We start from the raw sequence: 21,102 nt of genomic DNA, 5'->3' as shown, positions 1-21,102 counted from the left end.
TCATTCGAGGACGTGCCTTCCTCTTTGCCTCCTGCTGTCACTAACATTTTGCAGGAGTTCGTTGACGTCTTTCCACAAGACGTGCCACCGAGATTACCACCTATTCGAGGGATTGAGCATCAAATTGACTTAATTCCTGGTGCATCATTACCCAACCGTGCACCATACCGTACCAATCCAGAGGATACGAAGGAGATTATGCGTCAAGTACAAGAGCTGCTCGACAAAGGTTATATACGTGAATCCCTTAGTCCTTGTGTTGTTCCTATCATTTTAGTGCCGAAAAAGGATGGTACGTCGCGTATGTGCGTTGATTGTAGAGGCATTAATAATATTACTATTCGTTATCGTCATCCTATTCCTAGGCTAGATGATATGCTTGATGAATTGAGTAGCTCTACAATATTCTCCAAAGTTGATTTGCGTAGTGGATACCATCAAATTCGTATGAAATTGGGAGATGAATGGAAAACAACATTTAAAACTAAGTTTGGATTATATGAGTGGTTAGTCATGCCTTTTGGGTTAACTAATGCACCTAGTACTTTCATGAGACTAATGAACGAAGTTTTACGTGCTTTCATTGGACGATTTGTGGTAGTCTATTTTGATGATATACTGATTTATAGCAAATCTTTGGAAGAACATTTGGAACATTTACGTGATGTTTTTTATTGCTCTACGTGATGCACGTTTGTTTGGTAACCTTGGGAAGTGTACCTTTTGCACCGACCGAGTATCTTTTCTTGGCTATGTTGTTACTCCACAGGGAATTGAAGTTGATAAAGCCAAGATTGAAGCTATTGAGAGTTGGCCGCAGCCCAAAACGGTCACACAAGTGAGGAGTTTTCTTGGCCTCGCTGGATTCTATAGGTGTTTTGTGAGAGATTTCAGCACCATTGCTGCACCTCTCAACAAGCTTACAAAGAAGGATGTGCCTTTTGTTTAGGGTACCGCACAGGAAGAAGCCTTCACGGTATTGAAAGATAAGTTGACACATGCTCCTTTACTCCAACTTCCTGATTTTAATAAGACTTTTGAGCTTGAATGTGATGCTAGTGGAATTGGATTAGGAGGTGTGTTATTACAAGATGGCAAACCTGTTGCATACTTTTCTGAAAAATTGAGTGGGCCTAGTCTAAATTATTCTACTTATGATAAAGAATTATATGCTCTTGTTCGGACTTTAGAGACATGGCAACATTATTTATGGCCCAAAGAATTTGTTATACATTCTGATCATGGATCTTTGAAACACATTAAAAGTCAAGCAAAACTGAATCGTAGACATGCTAAATGGGTTGAATTCCTTGAGACTTTCCCTTATGTCATTAAACACAAGAAGGGTAAAGAAAATGTTATTGCTGATGCATTGTCTCGTCGCTATACTATGCTTTCACAACTTGGCTTCAAAATATTTGGTTTGGAGACCATCAAAGATCAATATGTGCATGATGCTAATTTTAAAGATGTAATGCAGAATTGTAAAGAAGGAAGAACATGGAACAAGTTCGTTATTAATGATGGCTTTGTGTTCCGTGCTAACAAGCTATGCATTCCAGCTAGCTCTGTTCATCTTTTGTTGTTGCAGGAGGCGCATGGAGGAGGATTAATGGGACACTTTGGCGTGAAGAAGATGGAGGACGTACTTGCTACACATTTCTTTTGGCCAAAGATGAGACGGGATGTTGAGCGTTTTGTTGCTCGCTGCACTACATGTCAAAAAGCTAAGTCATGACTCAATCCTCATGGTTTATATATGCCCTTGCCTGTACCTATTGTTCCTTGGGAGGATATATCTATGGACTTTGTTTTAGGTTTACCTCGAACAAAGAAGGGGAGGGATAGCATATTTGTTGTCGTGGATAGGTTCTCGAAAATGGCACACTTTATACCATGTCATAAAAGCGATGATGGTGTTAATGTTGCTGATTTGTTCTTTCGTGAAATTATTCGTTTGCATGGTGTGCCAAATACTATTGTTTCAGATCGTGACACTAAATTTCTTAGCCACTTTTGGAGATGTTTATGGGCTAAGTTGGGGACTAAACCGCTTTTTAGTACTACTTGTCACCCCCAAACTGATGGTCAAACTGAAGTAGTCAATAGAATATTGTCTACTATGCTTAGGGCTGTTTTGAAGAATAATAAGAAAATGTGGGAAGAATGCTTGCCTCATATTGAATTTGCTTATAATCATTCAGTGATGAGGACATCAATACCATTGTTACACCCACAGCCCCTACTGTTATACATACTGGACCAATTACTAGAGCTCGCGCACGCCAATTGAATTACCAGGTACTTTTGTTTCTTGGTAATGATTCTAATGTTCATGAGAATATGATGCTGCCTAAATTGGATACATTTGTTTTGCTTACAAATGAAGGGCCTGGCATGGATAAGAGGGATGAACACGGGAGCAAGACCAAGCCTGGAGATGATGGCATGCGCAAGGGGAACAAGGACGGAGTTACAAGTGATGATTTCAGGACTTTGAAGCCACCATAAGGAGTGCATGAAGCCTTGGACGAAATATACAAGATGCCACTTCATAAATTTCGTCCAGAGGCTATTCTAGGTGCTGCGTCACCTTATTATTGGGCCAGGCCCATGTAATTTCGAAATACTTAAGTATAGGCTGTTTTTAGAGTCCGTATGTGTGGGGAAACAAGAGTTAGGGTTGGATTCGGACCCCTCCCACAAGGGCCACGAAATTCCCCCCTATTCCTCTATATATACAGCCCTTAGGGCGTCGTTTAGACTTTGGGTTTTGTTTAGATTAAAGTTCGCCATAGCTGCAACTTCGCGTACTTCGTTTGTGTTCAACGACCAGACAAAGGCGTCACAGAACCCCACCTTGATCAATAAAGGTTTCCTCTTATATTCGCAATATCCAGATTGCAATCTTAGTTTCTTGCTTGTTCTTCGTTTGCCTGCAGGAAATAGACCTTCGTGGCCAGGTTGATCGTGCTTCGGCGTGGTCAATAACCTCTCGGAGTTGGTTTAGCGATTGCTAAGGCGCGACGTCCTCGCACGTTCGTAGTCGGATCGTCAAAGTCGACTTCCTCCAAAACGATAGCCACCATCTCATCGAAAGACGGGACACCTTTGCCTCTATCAAGTGAATAATAATGGCTCTGAACTGGCTACAAATGGAAGATGTGCATCGATCATTAACCCTCCCCTTAGTGATAGTATGATATATACAATAATTTCATAATAAAGTGCATACAGTTTATAGCAATAAGATAGTAGATATCATGTTAGTAGTAGAAAAACTATGTAGATGAACTGGAACCGAAGGGAGCATTCTCACTATGCTGGACGCCGTTCATAAGGATGTCGATGCACTGCCGTTGACCACTGCAACAACCTGTTGTTGCAACACAAATGCCTATGATACAAAACCCCTCGTGCCTTCGTCCCATGTCTCCTCGGCTAGGTGTCCTCGTCCCATGTCTTTGGTGGATTTGTACAAAATTCACAACATTGACTTTAGATCTTAGAAATGATTTCAGAAAGTCGATTTCAGAAATGATGCCAGAGAAGAGTCCGATGTACAAAATTCACAGCAACATGGGCTTTAAGTCTGAGAAATAATATCCGATGCATGTCTCAAACAAGCAAGCACAGACGTATTTCCTCATGAATCACCCATATATTTATCAATTATAGCTAGTGAAGGCAAATCACATGATAAAGAGAGACAATATATTGTACATGCAAGTCACAAAACCGAGAGAGGAAATATAATGTAGAGTCAAGTCCTCGTTGACTGCAACTCAACTTCAGAGAAAGAAGTTATTGAGTACACAATGGAGCATGAATATTACACAGATTAATCCTGTCTTGCAGCTTGAGCACATTGTAGGCATAGATAAAAAAACTGCAAAAATAAAGATGTGAGATTATAGGATAAAATCAAAAGAGAGGAGTGGAGGAGGGAGAAGGTAAATCAATAGGAATAATATCACACCTCGGCCCTGGAAAAATTGGAGAGCACACCAAGGCAAGGTGCTTCCCAAGTGGCCGCACCTAGTTGAACAAACGACATGGCCAAACACATGCCATGGCTACCGCCAAACCTGTGCAACAGCAACACCTTTCTTTGCATCTCCCTCCCCGACGTCATTTCACGCATACCAATCATACAACTAGGGATGAAAATGAAGCAGAAACTTTGCATCAGTTCTAGCAAAATATGAAAATAGAGAGCAAATATGGAAACAGAAACATGAATTTGCGGAATGGGAGAAAAAATGGGAAGTTTCTCACGGAAACGGGACATCGTTTTCCTGCAGAACACCAGCAGAAATAGAATTTCCATATCCTCGCGCGAGGAAGTTTTCATTTATTTTTTGTCTATATAGCTATCTCCAGACCAACCAATATAAACTTTTGGCTGAAATCAATCCTACCATCAAGAAATCTAATCTTTCCCCTACTCCTATGATCCTCCCTACAATCCCATTTTCTTCCTGAAAAATATGCGTTATATTGTTGCCATAATTGGAAACTCATGCACTGTATCTGTGTATACCATATAATATATCCAAGATATATTGTAACATTTGTTTTCATCTTAGCAATTGAATTTGCAAGTTTCGATATGTTTTTCATTACGGTTCAAGAGGCTTTTGAGTTACGGATTTTTTTACTTCGTATCAGTGTTCGCGGTTCGTATTTGTTTTCGATTGTGTATTCGTTTCTAGAATTTTCGTATTTATTTCCGCTTCAACTAAGTAGCATGGACACAAATGCAGCAGTACTCAGTTTTGTCTGTCTCGGCTCCGTTTTCGTACCTACATATTATGACCACCACCAAATCAAACAAGCTACACTGATAAAAGACAGATCAAGACTAACCAACTCCAAGTAAGAGCACAATAGGATATAAAGGACGAAGATGACACACTAGTTCCTAAGGAAGGGGCGAAGGCTGCGAGGTAGTGAAGGATCAAAGATGCGTTATATGTTGACCAGGGAGGGGGGAGGGGTTGAATAGACGACTACCAAATTTAATCTTATCTTCATTGATTTTAGAGGCAAGTGTGGAATAGTAAGTTCTCTAGAAATGCAACCAAGTGATACATCGTAAACGATGTGTTACAACAAAGTAGCAAGATACAAAAAGCAAACAAGCAAGCAAGTAATAACAAGTAAAGCGGGTTAGAATTAAACATCCAAAAGTGATGGAGAAGAAGATATAATCCGAATTTCACACTCTTGGTTGAGTGCTAATCTCCTTTAGGGAGGTGGGGAACAAAAAATGTCTCGAGTGTACGAGAACCTTGGTTAACAAATGCCCAAGTTCCTTGTCGCTAGGGCTAGCTCTTGGAATGCCATTAACACACCAAAGCCGTCATTAGGACCTAGATGTCCTTTTAGGTAGGCAGCACTCACACAGTTATCTCATGAACTCCAAATTCCTCCTTCCCAAAACCAATGCAGTTGATGCAGTCCAGCCTCACCCTCGCATGTCCTAGTCGTTCTCATGCTGACTCTATGAAGCTACAGAAGAAGCGACTGTAGAGTCGCTGATGAGTCATGTCGTGAAGTTGCACTGTAGCGACCAGACCTCAAATGGTCTGTGCTGCTGTGCACCAGTGTCATCCCTGGATCAGTAATGCTGACACGCACAGTACAAATGGAGGATTTATAACAGAGTAGCAATCACACACTTATTACATCGAATATCTCCAAAGAGATTAAGTATGATAAACATGGCTTAAGGCTATCTAAAAATGATAACAGCGGAAGACTTGGAAGATAAGTGAGTCCATCAACTCCAGCGGCATCACTGAGTATAAGACCACGACCTAAGGCACCTTACTCGTCGTCTAAAAAGTCTGCAACATGAAACGTTGCAGCCCGGAAACGGGTCAGCACATGGAATATGCTGGCAAAGTAACACATAGAGAATAATGAACAATAATAATGCTATACTACATGCATATATGGCTGGTGGAAAGCTCTATGGTTACAGTTTTGCGAAAAGTCAATTTTTCCCTACTTCAAAGGAAATAAATTTTATTTAACTATCATGGTGGTTGTTAAACATTGAGAAGGTACCTCCAACTCAATCCCAATTAAGTGTCATCATTAACCCAGCAAAATTAATTCTAAGTAACATGGTGATGAGATTCAAATGATAATCCAGGTACTAGATACTCAAGTTGTCCATAATCGGGGACAAGGCTAACCATGATTAGTTTGTACACTCTGCAGAGGTTTGTGCACTTTTCCCCACAAGACTCGATCGCCTCCGCTTGATTCTCGCACTGCATGATGTTTGAGAAACGGATGACCGAGACACAGTCTTTCAGAAATAATCACTCTTTACTCTGGGTGGACCGGTACACCTACTTTCCCCTACATCTGCTAGCCCACCTCTTCAAGAGATCATGTAACCTACTCAACTATGCTAGAGCCCATAATATCTTGTGGCTGCACACGGAAGTTTCTAGCATGAATAATCTTATGATCCCTTTGAGCCTGGGTGGCGGTCCTTATACAAACAGACAACACTGGATTCTCCAGGTGCCTCAATCCACCCAGATGTGAGTTTTAGTTGCCACCTTAGATAAACCATCATTAAACATCTCACCTCTGTCATGAATATCACTCAGACCCAATCCACGTCTACGAGCATAGCATGGCAATATAATAGCAATGTAGAAGTAACTCCCAGGGGTTTGATAAATAAAACAGGTAATAGGTACTACCTCAACTACTTCCCAATACCCACAATTTAATTAGGTCCTAACCATGCAATGTTTGAGGAATAGAACTAATGCAATAAAACTGGGTATGGAAAGGTATGATCAAAGTGTTACTTGCCTTGCTGATGATCCGAGAAACCTAGCGGTTCGAAGTAACAAGCGGCACACTCCGGGTACTCTATCGCAAACAAACAAGCAGACAATCAGTACTCATCTAATGCATAGGTAAAACTCGAATGAAAGATCCAACCAGAAAGTTCAACTTAAGAACTCCGGTTTGCAAAAAGAATCAACTCGAACGAAGCAACGAAAGTCAAACGGTGAAAGAAACAAGCTTCGTTTACTAATCTGGATCTAGGTCAAATTTTACAGTAGCAAAAACTTGTTTGAGTAGGTTAAACGGAAAGAGAATTTCGAGACGAAACTCTAGGCGCTTGAATCGCCTGATTCCGATAAACGAGCGAAAAGTTAAACAGAAACGAAGATTCGATCAGAAATCGAAATCTGAGATAATCAGGAAAAATCCGACGAAAAAGAAAAACGGACGAACGGTTAAAGAACGGACGTTCGTTAACAGAGAATATCCGACGAACACGTTCGTTAAAACGGACGAGTCGGTGAACGCTCACAAAATAACAAAACCGAAAAAAAAACGATCTAGGTTTTTTTTTAACGAACGGTTTTTTTAAAAAAACAAAACCGGCAAAACGAGGCGAGGTCTACCTCGTCGGGACAGAGCTCCGGCGGGGCTCCCGTGCTCCGGCGAGGGCCGGCGAGGGCGGTGGGGCTTGGGGGCTCCGGGGGGGGTGCGAGGGGCGGCGGCGTTCAGCGAGCGGTGACGCAGGCTCGAGCTCCGGCTCCGGCGGCGGCGAGTGCGGGTGCGGGCGGCGGCGGGATGAGAGGAGGAGGCGAGGGGGGGCTATATATAGAAGGGGGGGACCGGCGGCTTGGGGGAGGGGCAAGCCGGGCGGGGCGGCTCCCGTGTCCGCCATGGACACGGCGCGGCGGCGCGCGTACGCGGGGAGGAGAAGGCGCGAGCGGGCCGGCCTGGCTCGGCTGGGCCTCGGCCCAGTCGGGCACGGTGCATTTTTTTTAAAACGTTCCGCCAAAGAATTCGTAGAAAAATAAATAAAAATCCAAAAAAGATAAAACAAACTTTCCCCGTCTAGTTAGAAAATCTAGAATAGGGTGAACATTTTTTTAACACAAAATAAATTTTTGAAAACATGCAATATTTTTTTAATGCAATTAAAATTGCAAATAATATCCGAATAAATTCCAATAAATGATTTTAACACTTTTCCTCCAGTATTTCAATTGTTTTGGAGAAGTCACATTTTCTCCTCTCACTTATTTAAAAATGAAATATTTTTCCGGAGAGAAAATAATTAAAACCAAAATCCTCGTCTTATTACTTGATGAAAAATCAAATAGGAAAATTTGAGAAAATCCCCAACTCTCTCCGAGGGTCCTTGAGTTGCTTAGGATTTATCGAGGATTTGTCAAAATGCAATAAAATATGATATGCAATGATGATCTATGTATAACATACCAAATTGAAAATTTGGGATGTTACAAACCTACCCCCCTTAAGATGAATCTCGCCCTCGAGATTCGGGTTGGCTAGAAAACAGGTGGGAGTGGTCCTTCCGTAGATCTTCCTCTCGCTCCCAGGTGGCTTCATCTTCCGTGTGGTGACTCCACTGGACTTTGCAAAACTTGATAACCTTACTGCGGGTAACTCGGCTGGCATACTCAAGAATCTTAACTGGTTTCTCCTCATAGGTCAAATCACTTTCCAGCTGAATTGCTTCCAGCGGCACAGTATCTCTCAATGGTATCTCAGCCATCTCTGCGTGGCACTTCTTCAACTGGGAAACATGAAATACGTCATGAACTCCTGACAATCCTTCGGGCAATTCCAGCTTGTAGGCAACCTCTCCCATACGTTCCACAACTCTGTATGGTCCGATAAAACGGGGCGCTAACTTTCCCTTAACTCCAAAGCGCTTCACTCCTCGAAGTGGTGATACTCGAAGATAAACTCGGTCTCCGACTTCGTGAACTGTCTCCTTTCATTTAGAATCAGCATAACTCTTCTGCCTGGACTGGGCTACCTTGAGCCTATCGCGAATCAACCTCACTTTCTGTTCAGACTCCTTAATCAAATCTGGTCCAAACAACTGACGGTCTCCAACTTCGTCCCATAACAACGGTGTTCTACACCTCCTTCCGTACAAAGCTTCGAAAGGGGCCATCTTCAAACTGGTTTGATAACTGTTGTTATAAGAAAACTCCGCATACGGCAAGTTGTCGTCCCAACTAGATCCATAATCTAGTGCACAAGCTCTCAGCATGTCCTCCAAAATCTGGTTGACTCTCTCGGTCTGTCCATCTGTCTGCGGGTGAAAAGCTGTACTAAATTCCAGCCTGGTTCCCAATGTCTCATGTAGCTGCTTCCAAAACTTCGAGGTAAATTGGGTTCCTCTGTCTGATACAATGGTCCTCGGAACTCCATGCAAACTTAGCACTGGTGTAAGTGGTCTTCACTGGAATGAAATGAGCCACTTTCTTCAAACGATCGACTACAACCCATATTGAGTCATAGCCTGAACGAGTCCTGGGTAATCCTGTGATAAAATCCATGCCTATTTTATCCCACTTCCATTCGGTTATCGGCAATGGTTGTAGCAATCCTGCTGGCTTCTGATGCTCTGCCTTCACTCTCTGACACACATCACAAACTGCTACATATTCTGCAATATCCTTCTTCATTCCGGTCCACCAGAAAGTATTTTTTAGATCCAAATACATCTTGGTATTCCCTGGGTGTATCGAGTACGGTGAATCATGGGCTTCTTGCAAAATCAACTTCCTGATCTCCGGATCATTTGGCACATATACGCGGTCCTCAAACCATAAGGTATCGTGCTCATCCTCACGAAATCCCTTGGCTTTTCCTTTGCTCATCTTCTCTTTATCTCTTCAATCTCCTTGTCTGTCTTCTGAGCTTCTCTGATCCTTTCCATCAAGGTAGACTGAATTTCCAATGTCTCTAAATAGCCTCTTGGGACTATCTCCAGACATAGCTCGCGAAGGTCCTCGGCTAACTCCTGAGGTAACTCTCCTGTCATGAGGGTGTTGACATACTCTTGCGGCTCAACGCGTCTGCTACTACGTTAGCCTTTCCTGGGTGATAATGCAATCTCATATCATAATCTTTAATGAGCTCCAACCATCTCCTCTGTCTGGGATTTAACTCCTTCTGCGTGAAAATATACTTCAAACTCTTGTGATCCGTGTACACCTCACAATGGTTTCCGATGAGAAAATGTCTCCATGTCTTCAATGAATGCACCACGGCTGCTAATTCCAAATCATGCGTAGCATAATTCTTCTCATGGGGTTTAAGTTGTCGTGAAGCATATGACACAACTCTTCCTTCCTGCATAAGCACTGCTCCAAGTCCTCGACGAGAAGCGTCACAATAAACTTCATAATCCTTGCGTTGATCTGGTAGAATCAACACTGGTGATGTAACCAATCGTTTCTTCAACTCTTGGAAACTAGCTTCACATTCCTCAGTCCACTTGAATTTGGTGTCCTTCTTCAATAGCTCAGTCATGGGCTTAGCAATCTTTGAGAAATTCTCGATGAATCTCCGGTAGTATCCTGCAAGTCCAAGAAAACTCCGGATTTCTCCAACTGTCGTGGGTGATTCCCAACTTGTCACTGTGTCAACCTTGGCAGGGTCTACTGCTATTCCTTCTCCCGAAATAACATGTCCAAGGAATCCAACTTCCTTCAGCCAAAATTCACATTTGCTGAACTTGGCATATAATTGATGTTCTCTGAGCTTCTCAAGTACCAATCGTAAATGCTCCTCATGCTCTTCCTCATTCTTGGAGAAGACTAGAATATCGTCAATGAACACCACGACGAACTTATCCAAAAACTCCATAAACACTTTGTTCATCAGGTTCATAAAATAGGCAGGTGCGTTAGTCAGTCCAAATGACATAACGGTATACTCATACAATCCATATCTGGTGGTAAAAGCCGTCTTAGGTATATCCTGCTCTCGAATCTTTAACTGATGGTATCCTGATCGTAGATCGATCTTGGAAAATACTTTAGCTCCTTGTAGGCGGTCAAACAAATCATTGATCATCGGCAGCGGGTATTTGTTTTTGATGGTCACTTCATTCAATCCACGGTAATCAACAACCATCCTCAATGATCCATCTTTCTTCTCCACTGGAAGTACTGGTGATCCCCAAGGTGACGAACTTGGGCGAATATAGCCTTTATCCAGTAACTCCTTGATCTGCTTCTTAATTTCCTCCAAATCTTTTGCGGGTATCCTGTACGGTCTCTTAGATATTGGCCCTGTGCCTGGCAAAAGTTCAATCAAGAACTCAATGTCTCTATCTGGTGGCATGCCTGGCAACTCTTCTGGAAATACATCCGGATAATCCTTCACCACTCGTACTTCCTCCTGTACAACTCCTGATAAGGAATTCACTTGAGTCCTCTTCGGCATATGCCGGGATACATACTTGATCCTTCTTCCTTCTGGGGTGGTAAGCAAAATCGTCTTGCTGGCACAATCGATGTTTCCTCCATACAACGATAGCCAATCCATTCCCAAAATCACATCCAAACCTTGCGACTCCAAAACTATGAGGTCTGAGGGGAAAACATGCCTACCAATGGCCAATGGTATCTGAAAACATCCTTGACTTGCCATATACTCTGCTCCTGGCGAGGTTACTAACATAGGGGTTTTGAGAACTTGGGTGGACAGCTTAAACTTATTCACAAATCCCCTTGATATGTATGAATGCGATGCACCAGTATCGAAAAGAACGGTTGCAGTAAATGACTTAACCAAAAACTTACCTATTACTGCATCAGGCTGAGCTTCAACCTCCTCCACGCTCACGTGGTTCACATGTCCTTTGTTGAACGGGTTCGGCTTCTTCCCAGAGCTTCCATTGCCATTTCCATTCTGGGCTTCAGGACAATCAGTTGCATAGTGTCCAGTCTTCTGGCACTTGAAACAAGTAATATGACTTAGGTCCCTCTTGGTTGGGGTAGATGGGTTGGTACGGTTCTGTCCGTTGCTTCCTCCATTCCCATTACCATTCTTGGAGCCATTATGGTTGTGCGAACTACCTCCTCCATGGGTATGCTGAAACTGTCCTCCCGGTTTCGGGGCAAATCGTGGCTTCTGCTGAGCTCCAAAATTATACTTCCCTTGTCCATACTTCCTCTTACGGTTTTCAATCTGCTGTTGCTTCCCTTCAATCATGAGAGCTCTATCTACCAGCTCCTGGTAGTTGTTGAAAGTTGCTACCATCAACTGCATACTCAGTTCATCATTCAGTCCTTCCAAAAACTTCTCCTGCTTGGCCGCATCTATAGCAACGTCATCTGGTGCATAACGTGCTAACTTACTGAATTCCTCCACATACTGGCCTACGGTGCGTCCTCCTTGGCGTAGGTTGCGGAACTCACGCTTCTTCATAGCCATAGCTCCTGCTGAAACATGTGCTGTACGGAAAGCTTGCTGAAACAGATCCCATGTGACAGTGTCAATGGGGTGCGTGGCTGTATAATTCTCCCACCATGATGCTGCGGGTCCATCAAGCTGATGTGCGGCAAAACGCACTCTTTCCGCATCTGTGCATCCTGCAGTGGTCAACTCCCTTCCAACTTTGCGGAGCCAATCATCTGCAACAATCGGCTCGGTGCTACTGGAGAACACCGGCGGGTTTAGCCTCAAGAAACGGGCTAAGTGATCAACAGGTGGTGGTGGCGGTGGGTTGTTGTTGTTGCCTTGGTTCTGCACTAACACTTGCATCAGGGCATTCTGTTGCTGAATCAACTGGGTGATCTCCGGTGGGAAAACAAATCCGGTGTCGCGTCTCGGAGGCATCTGATAGGTTTAGAAAAGATGAGAGCTAAGAATAGAATGAGGTCTAGAGAGAAAACACTACCCATATGCTCATGAGACAAATACAATCAATATCACTCAATCAATTCAAACAAGGCATAACAATCGATCTAACTAGCGTTACAAAGTGCTTGAACTATACTATTAAATGGGGGAAAACTACTACTGATATGGTGGTCTACTAGAATTCTGATCCGTTGAAGACTCCATGATGTCTGCTCCAGCTTCGTCAACCCAGTCATCTTCACTTGGTTCCGAGTCGGTGTCGTCGATGATGATGTAGTTATCCGGACAAGTGCATTCGTCACCCTTTGCTTTTGGCACTGGATTTCCCATGAATACTCCAATCTTCTTCTCCAGGTCGTCATTCTTCCCTACTAGTGCGATGATTTCCTCCATATAATCCTCGCATGTAGCCTTGAGTTCTTCCTCCAGCTCTTTGATCTTCGTCAATGCCTTCTTCAGTTCTTCCTTGTCCGTGCACATCTGATTCTCCTGGCGTCGAATATGTTGGTTTTGCTCCTGGATGAAAGCTGCAATTTATCCATCCTTTTTGGTTCTGATCATCTCCCATTGCGCGTCTCGGCATCCACAAATCTGATAAATAGTATCCTTAAGCTCCTGGTGATAGACTTCTCCAATGCGTCCCATAGCGATGTGTGCGGCCATACTCTTCCCTAAACTCCAGGTTGGTGCTTCGAAAACCAATCTTATGGGTTCAGTAACTGGCACAAACGTCCTTCCTGGAATGTGAACTTGAATCTTCCAGCTCTCCTCTTCGGGTAATGTGGCGTTGTAGGTTCCGGTGATGCTTGGTATTCCTATGTTCAAATACTTAGTGACTTCCTTCAAGTGTCGTCCAAAAGGCGTGTCTTCATCTGGTTGCATGAACTTGCTCCTTGCATCCGCCATTCCTAAAAGAGTAGAAAAAGGAGAGGGGTCAGAAATGAGAAGAGAGAAGTGTTCTAGGGCTTAAGCTTAGTGGTCGTGTCCTACAGTCAGCGTGTGCTCTGATACCAACTTTGTAGCGACCAGACCTCAAATGGTCTGTGCTGCTGTGCACCAGTGTCATCCCTGGATCAGTAATGCTGACACGCACAGTACAAATGGAGGATTTATAACAGAGTAGCAATCACACACTTATTACATCGAATATCTCCAAAGAGATTAAGTATGATAAACATGGCTTAAGGCTATCTAAAAACGATAACAGCGGAAGACTTGGAAGATAAGTGAGTCCATCAACTCCAGCGGCATCACTGAGTATAAGACCACGACCTAAGGCACCTTACTCGTCGTCTGAAAAGTCTGCAACATGAAACGTTGCAGCCCGGAAACGGGTCAGCACATGGAATATGCTGGCAAAGTAACACATAGAGAATAATGAACAATAATAATGCTATACTACATGCATATATGGCTGGTGGAAAGCTCTATGGTTACAGTTTTGCGAAAAGCCAATTTTTCCCTACTTCAAAGGAAATAAATTTTATTTAACTATCATGGTGGTTGTTAAACATTGAGAAGGTACCTCCAACTCAATCCCAATTAAGTGTCATCATTAACCCAGCAAAATTAATTCTAAGTAACATGGTGATGAGATTCAAATGATAATCCAGGTACTAGATACTCAAGTTGTCCATAACCGGGGACACGGCTAACCATGATTAGTTTATACACTCTGCAGAGGTTTGTGCACTTTTCCCCACAAGACTCGATCGCCTCCGCTTGATTCTCGCACTGCATGATGTTTGAGAAACGGATGACCGAGACACAGTCTTTCAGAAACAATCACTCTTTACTCTGGGTGGACCGGTACACCTACTTTCCCCTACATCTGCTAGCCCACCTCTTCAAGAGATCATGTAACCTACTCAACTATGCTAGAGCCCATAATATCTTGTGGCTGCACACGAAAGTTTCTAGCATGAATAATCTTATGATCCCTTTGAGCCTGGGTGGCGGTCCTTATACAAACAGACAACACTGGATTCTCCAGGTGCCTCAATCCACCCAGATGTGAGTTTTAGTTGCCACCTTAGATAAACCATCATTAAACATCTCACCTCTGTCATGAATATCACTCAGACCCAATCCACGTCTACGAGCATAGCATGGCAATATAATAGCAACGTAGAAGTAACTCCCAGGGGTTTGATAAATAAAACAGGTAATAGGTACTACCTCAACTACTTCCCAATACCCACAATTTAATTAGGTCCTAACCATGCAATGTTTGAGGAATAGAACTAATGCAATAAAACTGGGTATGGAAAGGTATGATCAAAGTGTTACTTGCCTTGCTGATGATCCGAGAAACCTAGCGGTTCGAAGTAACAAGCGGCACACTCCGGGTACTCTATCGCAAACAAAAAAGCAGACAATCAGTACTCATCTAATGCACAGGTAAAACTCGAATGAAAGATCCAACCAGAAAGTTCAACTTAAGAACTCCGGTTTGCAAAAAGAATCAACTCGAACGAAGCAACGAAAGTCAAACGGTGAAAGAAACAAGCTTCGTTTACTAATCTGGATCTAGGTCAAATTTTACAGTAGCAAAAACTTGTTTGAGTAGGTTAAACGGAAAGAGAATTTCGAGACGAAACTCTAGGCGCTTGAATCGCCTGATTCCGATAAACGAGCGAAAAGTTAAACAGAAACGAAGATTCGATCAGAAATCGAAATCTGAGATAATCAGGAAAAATTCGACGAAAAAGAAAAATGGACGAACGGTTAAAGAACGGACGTTCGTTAACAGAGAAAATCCGACGAACACGTTCGTTAAAACGGACGAGTCGGTGAACGCTCACAAAATAACAAAACCGAAAAAACCGATCTAGGTTTTTTTTTAACGAACGGTTTTTTTAAAAAAACAAAACCGGCAAAACGAGGCGAGGTCTACCTCGTCGGGACAGAGCTCCGGCGGGGCTCCCGTGCTCCGGCAAGGGGCGGCGAGGGCGGCGGGGCTTGGGGGCTCCGGGGGGGTGCGAGGGGCGGCGGGGCGGCGGCGTTCAGCGAGCGGCGGCGCAGGCTCGAGCTCCGGCTCCGGCGGCGGCGAGTGCGGGTGCGGGCGGCGGCGGGATGAGAGGAGGAGGCGAGGGGGGGCTATATATAGAAGGGGGGACCGGCGGCTTGGGGGAGGGGCAAGCCGGGCGGGGGCGGCTCCCGTGTCCGCCATGGACACGGCGCGGCGGCGCGCGTACGCGGGGAGGAGAAGGCGCGAGCGGGCCGGCCTGGCTCGGCTGGGCCTCGGCCCAGTCGGGCACGGTGCATTTTTTTTAAAACGTTCCGCCAAAGAATTCGTAGAAAAATAAATAAAAATCCAAAAAAGATAAAACAAACTTTCCCCGTCTAGTTAGAAAATCTAGAATAGGGTGAACATTTTTTTAACACAAAATAAATTTTTGAAAACATGCAATATTTTTTTAATGCAATTAAAATTGCAAATAAAATCCGAATAAATTCCAATAAATGATTTTAACACTTTTCCTCCAGTATTTCAATTGTTTTGGAGAAGTCACATTTTCTCCTCTCACTTATTTTAAAAATGAAATAAAATATGATATGCAATGATGATCTATGTATAACATACCAAATTGAAAATTTGGGATGTTATATGCACTCGCTTCAACCCCCAGCCAGTGTGGAAGGGTGATCCATACAGAAAATGGCAGAGGAGGTGGCGCTATGGCAAGCAGGAGGCAGCCAAATGGCAAGAGGACTGTGTCAGCAACCGGGCAAGAGGCATTCTGCTTCCGGTTCAAGGCGCCTTGGAGGCTTCTTAGAGGGTCAGAGCCCAAAGGCTCTGAGACACCTCGGAGTACCCAAGACTAAACAGGAGCAAACCCGCTTAGCTCGGAGGCCACTGCGAGGGTCCGATGCACCTCCTAGCCTCACCGAAGAGGACTCATACATCTTAATGGGCTCTCTCTTCCATGGGATGTGAGTGTTTTGGCTTTGGTTTTGGTTCATCAATCCCCACATCTCAATTAATTTTGTATCCCCTCTTTATAGCATGGCATACCTATGACTCAAGAATGAGAAACCATCGATAGAAAACTAGCGTGTCGTCTTCTTTATCCTTTTCTCTTAGGGGGTTGCCGACCAACCATATGTTTCATTTCACATATTTGTTTATCTTGTGTAAGCATTCGAAACATATTTAGTATTCTAAACATAGTGCCATTAACACACCAAACCCGTCATTAGGAGTTAGATGTCCTTTTAGGAGGCAGTGCTCCCATGGTTGTATGAAGACCTCCGACTCCCTCCTTGCCAAAAGCAATGCAGTTGATGCAGTCCAGCCTTGTCCTCGCAAGTCCTAGTCATTCTCATGCTAACTCCATGAAGCTACAGGAGAAGCGATGGTTGAGTCACCGACGATTCATGTCGTGAAGTTGCACTCTTTTCACCCCCGGCCAGTGTGGAAGGAAGATCCGCACAGAAAAGGCAAATGTAGTGATATGGCAAGCAGGAGGCAGCCAAATGGTGAGAGGACGGCATCAGCCAACGGGCATGAGTGAATGAGAGGGAGAGGAAATCATGAGGAGAAAAGCGTGTGGTGGCAACAAGGTCGAAACCCGCGAGACCATGCACGGGTCTTTGGTTTTTTGCTTGCGTTGTGAGGAAACAAACATATGAGATTAGCACGTAAACAGATCAGATGGCCTGGTTGCTGAAACTAACGAGGAGTGCCAGAATAAGCACACCTACTAAGCTTTTAAATTGTTGCCATCCTTGGTCTCCTTGTCCCTTCACACATCAAGTTCCCCTATGTAAAATAGCACAGAAACCCAACCAAGGACAGAAAATTGAGATAACCATGTTAAGATCTTATGGCAGGAAACAAAAGAATGTCGAACCCGATAACAATGCCAATTACAACCAGTTTTCTCATTTTTCATTGAGGGTTCTATGTAATCGGTAAAAAACATAAAGAGTGTGAGAAAAAAACTTGCACACCAAGCAAACATTGAATCGTGTCCTAGACATATCGGTAACTAAGAGTCTGAGATACATATTGATATGATTGATAATCACTGAAGTTCCACCGAACTGTGTTATGAACCTTGACAACCTTTCTTAGTGTATGTGTTACTAATAGTAAAACGGTGAAGCTTTGTTCATTGTGCAAACAAGAGAGCATGCCAAAAAGGAAAAAAACTAAGAGTGCTCCCAAAAACTACTTTTCGTACAAAAACTGTTTGCCTCAACTTGAAACAAAATCTGACGTGCGATTTTTTTTGTCCACAAAATTAACCCCTTTTCATTTTCAAGCCTCCACAACCATTTCCACAAAAGTATTGTTCATCATTGGCAAGTTAAGAGCAGCCACTTGATTGGGGGTGCACATTGACTATGTAGTCTTTTTGTGCCTTGGCCCCGTTGCCACAAAAGTCTGCCATAAAAAGTTTGTTCCTTTTTCGACATTTTTGAGGACTATAAGAGAGAAGCATGTAGAAAGGGTGTTGTATTTCTACTTAAACTAGATTTGAGAAGAACTAATCTTGCACATATAGAGAACAAATTCTCTTGCCAACACATAGATATTTAAGACCAACGATACCATTTTTCACTATTTGGCTTTCAAGAAAGCAAAGCCGACAAACAAGGTCCACAAATTGGAGAGATCAATTAGCCATGCCAACATACTCCATAGAACTACACATATTGTTAAGCTAATAATACTGGAATGGTAGGTAGCTACTCATAGATTGTTAGCAAAACACAGAACAATTCGATGAATAAACGGGAATAGCAGATTCTTCGGAGGGCGGCCAACAGAAGCGAGGTCCACCATAAAAAATCTCCATGTTTGCATTTCAGGGAAGCTTGAGTTGGCTTTTGAGATGATGAGGATGGCGCTCGAGAGCAAAATGACTTTGCCACAAGCTCCTCAGTGTCCTCCTGAACTACCTTCCATTGCTGCATCAGGAACAACATGGGATAAATGACCATCAGAGGGTCCAAAATCAACGTATGGTCATGTTGTTTCTTATACGTCACAACACCAGAAAATAACAACTATACAAAATATAAGAATCCTATTAAATAGTTCATCACCAAACCAGATCAACTAAGAGTTCGGTCACAAAAGTCTGCAACTGATTGTTAGATAATCTCAAAAAAGGCTGAAGGATAGCAAAACACGATGTAGTGAGAAGTAGCTATATCCCCACAGAGTTCACAATGACATCTCCAGGTCACATACAATATCTTCAGTTGCTTAGCTAACTAAATTTTACTTTACAGTAATCCTTTTTTAGTCTATTTGGCTGCAGTAATATCCTCTATAACTTGACAGTGAACAACCTATCATCCTTGTATTTGTTGGTCAATTAGAACACCCAAATATTTCAGAGGTTGAGAACCAGGCATGCGGGTAAATTTTGACAATACATGCTTCTCCATTTGAGTCTTGCCCATACAGTATGACGGGTCTCAGTATTTAATGCTAGACTCAGCAACCACATGTGAACAAAATGCAATCATCAGAATAAACATCTCACATGCAAGGTGGACTCTAGATCAGCAAACAACAAATGGTGCATAGGCCTTTGGATCAACAAACTAAGGGTGCATGTGTCTTTATTAATTGATTTGCATCCGTCAAGCTAGCTGAAGTTGTAACCAAATTTATGTTTATTCATTAGGACATGAGTAGTAAGTGAACCCTACCTAGAGGAGTGAATAACCGAGATACACCACTAAAACATGTCTCCAATCTCCATACTCAAACATACTCACAATCATAACACTTGCTTCACGAGAAAAACATTAACAAAGTACTTTGCCTCTAAGAAGAAATCAAATGATATACAAAAAAAGTATTAGCATAATTACCTGGAGTTATGTTCAGATATTTGGACAATCCAGAAGGGTGGGCTGAGGTAAAATATCCTTTGAGGGAAAATGGTGCCAAATCAACCAACATCTTCTTTTTCAGGTCAACGGCGATCATCCATGTCTTTATGTTGCAAAATTTGGATTTACACAACAAGTAAACAATATCATCACAATCACAGCTCAAGCTCAGGACAGGGTGAGATGCTAGCAGGTCCTTCAATGTCAACTCTCTTACATAGTTGTCACCCAGAGTCAGGTCAGGCAACAACTTAGAATGACTTGGGTAATCAACCGAGATTTCCTTGTCATAAGCCATGTATCCCTTGCTCCAGTGGTCCCAAGAAGTCATCTTGTACCAAGTCATGGCCCTCCAACCTATTTCTTTGGGGTTCATCAAGCAGTGTGACTCATAGAGCGTATCCAAGTCATCATCCAACCTTTTGTCGACATCTGGTCTTTCATGTTTTTCTATCTCGACAAACTTGATCATACCGTTTCTGTATGCAACATTCCGAAGCGGCCACGCGGACGATTTCGCGTTGTCCATGTTGCCAGCCATCACCTTAGGCAATGTGATGAAGCGCGCCACAGGCATTTCGTCGAGCACATTGCAAAATAGAATCCCCCTCCATAGATCAACCCATCCAAGTGTGCCTTCTCCAAACTGAATCACCTTGTAAGCTTGAATCGATGGCATCTGCGCTCTGACATTGGACGACACCTCCACCTGCGGCACTTTACGACTCCAAGCCCAGGTCCTGGAGGAGAAGACATGGAGGGCGAAATCCCAAGGGGCCGGTAAGTAGCACAACACGGCCAGGACGAAATGGTCGCCGTCATCGCGGGGCAGGAGGCCGAGATCCGAGGACGTGAGGACACGAGGGTAGGGGCCCGGGAGCAAGCGCAGCGATGGCACGGGGCCTGCCTTGTAGACGAAGTACTCGCGCCCTCTGAGGGCGGGCATGAAGAGGACAGAGAGGACGAGAAAGTCCTTCTCCGAGCAAACGATGCTGGGCCTGCCGCAGTTGGCCTCCGGGACTCCGGGGCAGTGAACGCACAGGTAGGAGACGTCCAGCGGGTCGCTAACACAGACACTGACCTGGACGGTGTGGCCGGCGCTCGAGAAGGCCTCCGCGGTGGTGGCGTTCCTCACATCGGCGAGGTACGCCTGCGGCTCGAGGAGCACCCAGGCGGGGGCAGGGGCCGCGGGGTCGCGGGGCCGGTGCGGCGGGGGCTCGCATGTCATGGAGAAGATCTTGCTCAGGGCGGCTTTACTGCCGAAATCGAGCATGGTGCTCGGCGGCAGGGATGGGTGGCGGGATCTATCAGGGTTCAGATCGGATCTGGAGAGGGAGCCGCGGCTGCGGCCCGAGCGTTTCTTGTGAGTGCTGAGGAGAGGGGAGGCCGGTTTGGGGGGCAGCTGGAAATAAACTGGCTTTGCATCTTCTTCACACTTGCTCCTTGTCGTGTTCCTAGCCCTTTTGCTGTTTTCACGCACGCGGTCGGTCTGTCCGTGCCTGGCCCATGAAATACAACGGCGCAAGTTTTTTACTTTCGTAATAATGAGAGAAA

General features: G+C 44.0%; 1 protein-coding gene across 1 annotated transcript; it reads right to left on the bottom strand.

Annotated features, from left to right (window-relative positions):
* Window positions 1-18,233: 18,233 nt before the first annotated feature.
* On the bottom strand, window positions 18,234-20,934 carry LOC109772831 (uncharacterized). The gene is made up of 2 exons (XM_020331531.4): window positions 19,528-20,934; window positions 18,234-18,609 (listed from the first exon to the last, which is right to left on the bottom strand). The coding sequence occupies exons 1-2, from the start codon at window positions 20,819-20,821 to the stop codon at window positions 18,581-18,583; spliced, it is 1,323 nt and encodes a 440-aa protein (XP_020187120.1). The 5' UTR covers window positions 20,822-20,934; the 3' UTR covers window positions 18,234-18,580.
* Window positions 20,935-21,102: the final 168 nt, after the last annotated feature.

The sequence above is a fragment of the Aegilops tauschii genome, chromosome 4, assembly GCF_002575655.3.
Source record: "Aegilops tauschii subsp. strangulata cultivar AL8/78 chromosome 4, Aet v6.0, whole genome shotgun sequence".
Lineage (NCBI taxonomy): Eukaryota > Viridiplantae > Streptophyta > Magnoliopsida > Poales > Poaceae > Aegilops > Aegilops tauschii.
Note: the sequence above shows the minus strand (reverse complement) of the source record. Positions and strands in the feature narration are given on the sequence as shown.

Coding starts and splice junctions, on each gene's coding strand:
- LOC109772831 (XM_020331531.4), bottom strand. CDS start 20,821: ATGCTCGATTTCGGCAGTAAAGCCGCCCTGAGCAAGATCTTCTCCATG. Junction 18,610..19,527: donor ATATCTGAACATAACTCCAG/GTAATTATGCTA, acceptor TTCCTGATGCAG/CAATGGAAGGTAGTTCAGGA.